At 41.2% G+C, this 11005-nt stretch overlaps 1 protein-coding gene across 1 annotated transcript; it reads left to right on the top strand.

The window, feature by feature from the left end:
• Window positions 1-4666: 4666 nt before the first annotated feature.
• LOC311251333 (uncharacterized protein) lies at window positions 4667-10375 on the top strand (the record flags this gene model as incomplete). The annotated part of the gene is made up of 5 exons (XM_084343711.1): window positions 4667-4792; window positions 5381-5586; window positions 5679-5885; window positions 9608-9798; window positions 10341-10375. 5 exons carry the CDS (start codon window positions 4667-4669, stop codon window positions 10373-10375), a joined length of 765 nt encoding a protein of 254 aa, XP_084199837.1.
• Window positions 10376-11005: the final 630 nt, after the last annotated feature.

The raw sequence follows: 11005 nt of genomic DNA, 5'->3' as shown, positions 1-11005 counted from the left end.
GTGACACGTCTTGGCCATTGATGGTTTCAGCAGCAAAATTGTTGCTGAATCCACAAGTGAAGAACAACCTTATTATTTATGAGGAAGTTTACAGGCAAGTACAGTCAAGGTTTGAAATAAAGTATAATAAGCACTACATACAGTAGGTACTACTTCGTTGTGGCCGAGTTCACGCGTGATTCTCGCATGATTCACGCGAGAATCACGCACCTTTTTAGTGGAGGATCAATTGTGTTTTCATGAGAAGCGGCAATGTGCCCAAACAACCACCAGGTGGCATCTGTGAGCAGGAGGACGACAACATGCAGCAACAGGGAGCAGTGACCATGAACGGGGAATGGACAGAGTTGCCTGATTTATGTTTCTGTTCGTTGTTGCTTAAATACAAGAATGTAGCTAATAATACCTCACCCATTCCACACCTCATTCCAACTCCTTCCTTCAGCCTGTCGCTACAGGGTCCCTCTAGTAAGGACAAACTTAGTGAAAAAAAAACATTCATCCGCCATCATCATCATCAACAACTCACTATGAAGCCTTTTAAATGTCTTTTAAGGTCTTGTTCTTTGTATTTTGTATTTATCTGTGATATTCCCATTTTATGTTTATCTGTTTTCGTTTTGCTTTTATGTTTAACTGTGGTCTTTTTTTGTGCACACGTCAAAGACCCTAAAGACATCTGAGGTTCTGATTTTGCTTGCTCGCTGCAGCCACGGCTAAGCGGAGGCAGAAACAATTACGCACAGCCTACAGAAGTTTCAACGTCCATACAAGCATTTAAGAAATGATTCTTATCAGTTCCATAATTCAGAGAGGATTTTTACTCAACGAAAAAATGTATAAAGATCAGTTTTTAGGTTGAAGACACGACAGCAGCACGTATGTCCAGACGCTGATGTGTGTCAGCTGGGGCAGCGGGTCGGTGATCCATAAGACACATGAGAGCATTATGACTGATGTATAGCTCCCCTGGTAGAGCAGCTCCCTCAATAAGCAGAATCATCTGCTAGTATGGGTTCGAATCTCAGTATAGGTTGTACCTTTAGTTAATGTGTTTTCTTTTCTCATCATCATTATGATCACATATGGCTCCAAGTTTGAGCAAATACATGAGCAAATGAGCATTAATTCTCCGCCGGCCGCAGCACCAGCTTTCCTGCTTGTGTACATAAAATACATTAAATTCTGACACCACAACTGTAGCGTACCGAATATCAATAGATGATAACCAGAAAAAAAAACGTTCTATTGATCTGATTCACTGGCTTTCTTTCTTTCAGTTGTGGTGTCAGAATTTAACACAAATATTTGTGCTTTCTATTCCTTATATTTTCTACAACAGGCTTATAGAAAGAAGAACGACGCCACGTCATGTCAGACAGTTTTCTCTAGCTTTATTAAAATACATAATCAGCAGCTTCACAGTAGTCGGATATACAGAAGGTTATTTAAAGCGGAGTGAGTCCCTGAAGCAGTCTCCCTGCAGGAGGAGATCCCTTGGCCGTAATGTTCACTGTCTGCCAGTCACATGCCAGTTGGTGCTCCCTTTAATGCTATCACTTGCTTGAGGACTTTGCCCAAGTGATCAATGTATTTGTTGCAGACCTCTTTGCTGTCCTCAGCGCACCGGGGTGGGGGTGGGGGCACTGGCGTAGCAAGCTTTTCAAAAGTGTGGGGGATGGATGTGGTCTTTCCAGTTAAGCGAACTTGTTCCAGATGCCTTAACATTAGCATTCCCTCCTGCTCAAATCTTACTACAGTCGCTCAGTTTCTCTGTCCGCTCTCTGTCTGCGCTGCGGATGCCTCCTCTCCCCCTCCCTCTCCTGTTGTTGCCTCAAACATGACACTGGCTTTCAGTGTGACCGGCTGATGATTGGCTGTTCTGCCTCAAGTCCCGCCTCTCTTGCTGTGTTAGATATATCGGGAACTAGCCATAGATATACATATTTATATACATAGACGCTTTACTGAGCGGTGAATCGTACGTCGAAGTCATGGAGTGAACTTTATAAAGCTCCTTCTACAAAGTGATTTAAGTTAAAGCCTCTCATTTACACATTCACACATGTACAAATATATCTGGTAAACAGACGTACCAAAAACAATGTCTGTAACGTTCTCTGATGATTATAAACGTTAACTACTCCTTATATGTTTAGTAAACAGGTAGGCAACAAACCCACATATGTAGCCTATTTCTCTAATGTTTTTATGAGTGTTTACAGCTGCCAATGTATGTAACTCTGTTACTGTGATGATAAATATTGAATCTATAATAACCAGATCCTGACATGATGTCTGTGGGAATAAAAAGCACTGATAATTAGCCTACAATACATTTTACATTTAACTGATTTTGATGAATCGTTTTTATATCCAGTGACTTTAACTACTTAAAATGACATAATGTAATAATGTAATTATCAGTGCTTTTTATTCCCACAGACATCACATATAAGGAATAGAAAGCACAAATATTTGTGTTAAATTCTGACACCACAACTGAAAGAAAGAAAGCCGGTCATAGACGTCGGAACTAGGGGTGCGGGGGGTGCGGCCGCATCCTGACTACATACAGTAGCCTAGGCATCTGGCATAGGAGTCAGGCTGCATATGGACCTGGTGCGCTCCAAGGCGGAGCGGCGTTTTGATCAGGAAGGACTCCGCATAGCTGCAGGGCAAGAGCAGGCAGTTCTTGAGGCGGCTCAGGGGAAACGAGTGGATGTGGGTTCCTCGGAACTGACCCCCTTTCCACGAGAGCGGCCAAGCCTTGAACTGGACATACTGAGGGATGTGTGTAGGGGACGAGAAGTAAGCACCATCCAGGATGTGTCCGTCCTGCATACCTTGCAGCCCCAAACCCGCTCCATGCTGTTGGAGGTGGAGAAGCTCATTAAGCTGTGTCTGGCCCTGCCAATATCTGTCGCGGCATCCGAGCGCTCTTTCTCAGCCTTGCGCAGGCTGAAAACCTGGCTGCGCACCATGACGCAGGAGAGACTAACACATTTGACCGTTATGAACGTTCACAATGACCTTATGGATGAAAGCGATGTCTCGACCCTGCTTAAAATCTTCATCAGTAGGTCAACTGAGAGAAGGTCCACTTTTGGAAATGCATGAAAGCCCTGAGTCAGGAGCGCAGACTTTTCTTTTTTTCATTCAAGGGTACAAATAATGCTGTTATGTTCCTTAAATGGCTTGATTTAGTGATCAAAGTTTCATTTTCTTAACAATAAAGATGCCGTGTTCATCCATTCTAGTTCTCTTATAACTGCACGCCATTATAAAATAACTTCAAATCAAATCCTTAATCATTGATAAAAGTGCGTGCTTCCCCCGCCCCTCCCAACAAAAATCCCGCCCCCCCTTTCAGAAAATAATTCCGACGTCCATGAAGCCAGTGAATCAGATCAATAGAACGTTTTTTTTCCTGGTTATCATCTTTGGTGTCATTTATCATCGGTACGCTACAGTTGTGGTGTCAGAATTTAATGTATTTTATGTACACAAACAGGAAAGCTGGTGCCGCGGCCGGCGGAGAATTAATGCTCATTTGCTCATTTATTTGCTCAAACTTGTAGCCATATGTGATCATAATGATGATGAGAAAAGAAAACACATTAACTAAAGGTACAACCTATACTGAGATTCGAACCCATACTAGCAGATGATTCTGCTTATTGAGGGAGCTGCTCTACCAGGGGAACTATACATCAGTCATAATGCTCTCATGTGTCTTATGGATCACCGACCCGCTGCCCCAGCTGACACACATCAGCGTCTGGACATACGTGCTGCTGTCGTGTCTTCAACCTAAAAACTGATCTTTATAAATTTTTTCGTTGAGTAAAAATCCTCTCTGAATTATGGAACTGATAAGAATCATTTCTTAAATGCTTGTATGGACGCTGAAACTTCTGTAGGCTGTGCGTAATTGTTTCTGCCTCCGCTTAGCCGTGGCTGCAGCGAGCGAGCAAAATCACAACCTCAGATGTCTTTAGGGTATCAGGTATTATTATAGGCTATTCTTATATCTAAGCAACATCCAGTCAGGCCGTGATATAGGCTCACGGGGGCGGACTGGGACAATAATTCAGGTCGGCAATTTTACCAGTAAACAAATGTTCCTTAAAAAACAACTAATGTCCATATTTTAGGGACATATTTTATGTCCATAATGTCCATATTTTGTGATTATTCAAGGTCACCCAGATAATTGAGGTGTCCCACCGCTGTGAAACAATCAGTCTGAATCAATCTGATACGGTTTAGCAGTCCCCCTCTCCATTCACTCTACCTGTAGCCTAAAACAGCGCCACTCGCTATTGCAGCTACATTGTGGTCAAATGTGGAATTGTCCCAAAATCATTTGAGCTGCAATTCAGTACTATGCTTCCACCTAGTGGCTACAGTTGTCACTTACATTTCACGCGTTGCGTGAATCTCGCTCCCCGCGAGGGAAATGGCCACTTTGAAGTAGTAGGCTACCTACTGTAGGGTTATTGTACTGTGTTTACTTCGTGCATTTGAATGTGAAATAAATGACTAAACAAGGGATTGTATCACCTAGTCCTAACTGAACTGAATCTATCATATCAACATATATATATATATCCATATAATTTACACATTTTTCTATTACAGGAAAGCAGTTGCCAACAATGGAATGTGGGACCAGATCAGAGTGGATCATGGCAGGGAGTTTTATTTGACCCTGTACATGCAAGAAAAGCTGTCTCAACACAGACATAATGTCAACAGGCTACCTTATGTGCAGACAACTTCTTCAAGGGTGAATTTTGTCCTATTCATTACATATAAAGATAATAAGTATTTTTCATTTCAGTTCATTTGTGTATGAAACAAGGACCATGCACAAATACATTAATCTCAAATGAGAAGAGATGATGTATGCCAAATCATCGATTAATTGAAAAAATAACCGACCAATTAATCGATTATTAAAATAATCGTTAGTCGCAGGCCTACACAGCAGCCAGGATAAAGATTTGATTGCAGGTGATGTCAACTTTTATCACTGCTGACATCAGCTGTTTACCCATTACTTCATTATTCTGTTTCACCTCATCATTTGTCCTTAATTATCCCATCTGTCCCAAAAGTTTCGGTTGAGGTGCACACTTGCATGGCAGGAATTGATAGATATTTACACATCAATTGAAGCTCAGATATTTGGACTTCACACTGTCTACAACAAAATTCAAGATCAAAGGACATTTACAAATCACTGCTGTCTGCTACCTGTGTTTTACATACCAGAGCAACTTTTTCTGATTTTTTTTTTCTAAAAAACATTTTTTTGATTTGAAGTGTTTTCAAACAGTCAAGTCAAACACAAGTTTTTCTTTTGTTTAAACACAACCTGAGAGTGGAGAGAATTTGGCCAGAGGTCAACAATCGGGTAAACTACCCCCTAAAACAGGCCCTGGTCCACCTGCTGGATCAGGAGTTACTCGACATGCAGGATAATCTAACCAAATTCTGTGTCTCCAACCTGGCATGTGTGAGTCAGATAGGACTTCGCAGAGTTGTGCAGTCCTGGAATGCCCATAGGATACCAGGTAAGTCATGACAATATTTGTATGTATGTCGTTTTAAAACAACTGACAACATTTGGTCCAAAACTAAACAGAAATCTTAACACCAATTTTAGGCAGAGGGATCCCAAACCAACTTGCAGCTGCTAGTTGTCCAGCAAGAATTCCCACAGATCTGCTGGCCAGTGCTGCTGAGGCAGTACACATGTATGAGCAGGAGTTGGGGTCCTCCCTGACATGGGTATCTGCCTTTGGCTCTGACCCATTTTCATCAGAGGAAGACCGATGTCGTGCTGAGCAGCTGTTTGGAGAGAGGTTCCCAGACATGTCTGTTCTTTTTGGAACAGCGGTTAACCATGACTATAGCATGTTTCAGGGGGCACTGTTCTACCTGATAAATGTTACTGAAAGACATGCAAGATAAATGTAAATAGTTAATGGAGATGAATAAATAAGAAGTTTGTTCAGAACACTGCATATTCTTTAATGTCCAAATACAAGCACAACAATTGCAAAATCTCATAAAACCTGTACTTACTGAAAAGAAGTGCTTTTTAAGCTTTAACATTAGACACTATTACATTATAACAAACAATTGCCTGAAGAACTGGTATTTGTATCATACCAAGTGCAAAATCTCATAAAAACTCAATACTCAATACTGTATAAAACCGTATAAAAACTTGATATTAAACTATATAAACAAACATTTGTTGCCACTATAACAGACAGAAATTGTCACATGCTGTTTTCATACTAGGAAAGACTATGTATTACAAGTAATTAATCTGTATAATGAAGCAGGTAAGGCTTTTATTAATTTACTGATGTTATTTTTAATACTACTCTGTCAGAGGGTGTACAATGCTGCTCGCTGACATCATCCCACTGAAAATAGCCATGATTTTAGAATGTTAAATTCATGATGGTAATTGAAATGAAAGGTCATTTTTACATTTATTTTTACTGAATGAAATACAAAACTGATGATTATGACGTTGTTGGCCTCATGTTCCTTCATATCTTTAGGATAATCATTTTCAAAGCAGTGTAAGAACCCTTCATCCAAAAACTGCAGCTCCTGTGATTTTGATATTGCACTTAGCCATATAACAACTACGATAATATTTGGATTAACTATTGAACCATAATATACAGCAATAACAATAACTCCTTAAAGGATAACTACCGTTTTTTACAACCTGGACCTTATTTCTAGCAAAATATATGATCATTTACTCACCTAGATAACTTTGGTGTCATTTGGCGTCGTTCGGACGAAATTAGATCCAGTGTAGCGCCGATATATCGATATAATGCGAGTGATGGGGCACCGAAGCGCAGCCTCTATGAGCATTATCTGCCACGAAACTAGTTCATTTCACCAATATTTTGTTATGATAAGCTAGTGCTATTCCCGTCTGAGTCCGGGCTCGTCTATTGTCAACATCCGGGGTCTGTAGGTTGACCTACTACCTCTGACCTGGAAGATGTCGTCTCTGAGCTGCGCGCGCACCCGCGACAGCCCGGCTGCTACTGCCAGTTTGACCCCGGATGTTGATAACAGACGAGCCCGGACTCAGAGGGGAATAGCACTAGCATATCGTAACAAAATATTGGTGAAATGAACTAGTTTCTAGCATTCTAGACATCGTGATTTCCCAAAGCTGAATAAATACCACACATAGCAACACACAACTGCTTTGCTAGCTCAATCGTGTTGTGACTAATTCGGTGGAAAACACACTTTTTTCATGGACTGATTATTGAGTTACTGAGTTATTACTTTTGCCGTCTTTACAGTCATTTTAAGCTAGTAGCAGCAGGTTGTTGTGCCATAGCACCCGGGTCTACGACAGTTAAGTAAAGTTGGAAAGATATTCACAGATTCGAACTTCCGGGATCAATAAATCTGAAGTGAAACGTTTTCCAAACACAAATGATGCCTCTATCCCACCGTAATAGCATAGACAAGAGCTACAAGGACTAAAACCCAGATTTTTTACAAAAATAAGCCGTCCTCCAAGCTGGACGGAGAACATTCATCTCTATGCGCAGCCGGCAGCCGGGCGAGTGCGCAGGGACCGTCTGCAAATTGCGATACAAGAACAGAGACGCTGCAAACAAAAATCAATAACTCCACTGTTATACAGTGCAGAGACTCCAAAATCACCACACACATCAAGGGGTCTCCTCATGGTCATACTACAACAGCTGTTTTGTCAAAATTATCATTTGGACCATGGAGATATATATTTTTCCGAAACAGTTGTTTATGGGGAATCTGCAGAGCTAGGTTACATGACTTTGATGATGTATTTAAAAAGTTACATTATGACCTTATATAACTTATAAACTGGCAATATCAATGTGTGGTTGCATGTGTGTTCATATGAATAAGAACAGTGCCTCTTCTAACCTACACACCTGTCATAGGTCCAAAAGGAAACTGTCTATTTGACAGACGACACCAACGTGGCCATATTTCCCCGACCTGATAGTGACTTCTGCTCCTTTGACCTCAACACCAGAAGTCACTATGAAGTGCATGGGGACAGCACCACTGTAGAGAAATTGGCAGGGGCACTTCCCACTGGCCAGCCTGCCCGCTTTTCTTTTCACCGCCCAACCAGCACAGCCACAAGCTCCTCCTGTCCAATTCCAAGGAGCACCACCACTAAAACTTTTGTGAGGTGATGAAAGAAAACTTTTACTTCTTTTACTTTTTTGTGCTACATTATTTGCAGAGGTGTTTCCAATTCTGTTTGCTGGTAATCTCCTGCATATTAATCATCTCTCACTGCTCCACTTACAATTTATCAGCCAAATTAAGCTTCTTAAGCCAAGGGCTTGATGGCACCAACCCTACATTAAAGGATAACTACCGTTTTTTACAACCTGGACCTTATTTCTAGCAAAATATATGATCATTTACTCACCCAGATAACTTTGGTGTCATTTGAAGTTTAGATCCGGTGTAGCGCCGGTATATCCATATAATGCGAGTGACGGGGCATCGACACACGGCCTCTATATAACGCATTATCTGCCACGAAACCAATATTTTGTTACGATATGCTAGTGCTATTCCCCTCTGAGTCCTGGCTCGTCTGTTATCAACATCCGGGGTCAAACTAGCAGTAGCAGCCGGGCTGTCGCGGGTGCGCGCGCATCTCAGAGACGACATCTTCCAGGTCAGAGGTAGTAGGTCAACCTACAGACCCTGGATGTTGACAATAGACGAGCCCGGACTCAGAGGGGAATAGCACTAGCTTATCATAACAAAATATTGGTGAAATGAACTAGTTTCGTGGCAGATAATGCTCATAGAGGCTGCGCTCGGTGCCCCGTCACTCGCATTATATCGATATATCGGCGCTACACTGGATCTAATTTCGTCCGAACGACGCCAAATGACACCAAAGTTATCTAGGTGAGTAAATGATCATATATTTTGCTAGAAATAAGGTCCAGGTTGTAAAAAACGGTAGTTATCCTTTAAGGAGTTATTGTTATTGCTGTATATTATGGTTCAATAGTTAATCCAAATATTATCGTAGTTGTTATATGGCTAAGTGCAATATCAAAATCACAGGAGCTGCAGTTTTTGGATGAAGGGTTGTTACACTGCTTTGAAAATGATTATCCTAAAGATATGAAGGAACATGAGGCCAACAACGTCATAATCATCAGTTTTGTATTTCATTCAGTAAAAATAAATGTAAAAATGACCTTTCATTTCAATTACCATCATGAATTTAACATTCTAAAATCATGGCTATTTTCAGTGGGATGATGTCAGCGAGCAGCATTGTACACCCTCTGACAGAGTAGTATTAAAAATAACATCAGTAAATTAATAAAAGCCTTACCTGCTTCATTATACAGATTAATTACTTGTAATACATAGTCTTTCCTAGTATGAAAACAGCATGTGACATTGTACCTTGCATCAGATGACATATTGTTTCATATGTTTCATATTGGTTATTTGATATATACTTGGCTGTGCATGTATCAAAATAAAGTGTGTTCTCATCAATATTCAGGAATGTCTTCATTGCTGGAGTTGTGAATGGAAAGCTGGAGACCAACAAGATGGTGACAGTCCGCTTCTCAGAGTTTCAGGCTTTTGTGCAGTCAATAGTTGATAAAGTGACGGAAGCCCTTGGACAGCAGGAGTCAATTATTTTGACAGATAGTCAGGGCAACGAAATAGTTGATTCTGATGGAACCAGGGGTATGTTTGAAGTTATTTCTGTGTAAATGCTATTTTCTGCACAAAGAGTTCACACACTTAACAGCTAAATGAGGTGCATACACCTAAGTGTAATTCTCACATTAAAGTACATTTTGCATTCATAGCTAGCTTTGGCACTTCAAATCTGTTTTTAGTGTCCTGTTTTTAAGTTCTTAAACAACCTATAGGATATACATTTTCAACAACACAGAAAATATTTGGTTGAAAGATAAGAAAGTCATCATGTCCAATTTTCCAATGGCAGGGTCAGCATACTGGAAGCAAAACTCCAGAAAGGTATTTGCAGTGCCTGAACCACAGATGGAGCTGCTACAAGCCAACAAAAGAAGGAGGCTGGGGTAACTGAACTGAATGTTATTATTTTATCACTTTTTACATTTTTGCACACCATGTGGTTTCTTTTGGACAACATGTCAGCAAAGCTACAATGATTCTTACTACTGTATGCATTATGTGTGAAGTAATTATTAAAGTCTAATGAAATGTTACATTGTAAAAAATTTAAATGTTTTTGTTTTCAGTCGAAAAGAAGATACTGGCCTTCAAGAGGTTATAGCCAACATTGAGGAGGTTGTTGAAGCAGCCCAGGGACTACGTGAAGTGTCGAAGATCATCAGGGATTTAAGTGGATCTGCACATTCCGCAATGACAGCAACCCTGTCTCTTTCAGAGGCTGAAGTAGCTTCTTTAAGAATGGTCTTGTCTGCAAAGGTTGGCACTGTTTTACTACTTCCTTCTTCCCCACTGTCGCCCTTTCCTCCTTCCTCCCTCCTTTCCGTCCTTCCTTCCCCTCTGTCCCTCTTCCTTCCTTCTTTCCTCTCTCCCTCCTCCCGTCCTTCTTCCCCTCCGTCCCTCTTTCCCTCCTTCCTACCTTCCTTGCTCCATCCTCCTTTCTTCCTTCCTTCCTTCTTCCCCTCTGTCCCTCTTCCTTCCATCTTTCCTCCCTTTCTTCCTCATTTCCTCTGTCCTTCTTTCCTCCCTCCTTCCTTCCTCCCTTCCTTCCTTCATTCCTCACTTTCTTTTTTCTTTCCTTCTTCCCCTCCTTCCTTCTTTTTTACTCCTTCCTTCCTCCCCCCCTCCTTCTTTCCTCCCTCCTTCCTTCCTCCCTTCCTTGCTTCATTCCCTCCTTCCTTCTTTTCTTCCTCCCTCCTGTCAGGAGTTCCTTCCTCCTTCCCCTCTTCTAACA

This window comes from Pagrus pagrus, assembly GCF_965226575.1.
Source record: "Pagrus pagrus genome assembly, chromosome: 22".
Taxonomy (NCBI): domain Eukaryota; kingdom Metazoa; phylum Chordata; class Actinopteri; order Spariformes; family Sparidae; genus Pagrus; species Pagrus pagrus.
The sequence above is the reverse complement of the archived record's forward strand: the minus strand, read 5'-3'. Positions and strand labels throughout refer to the sequence as shown.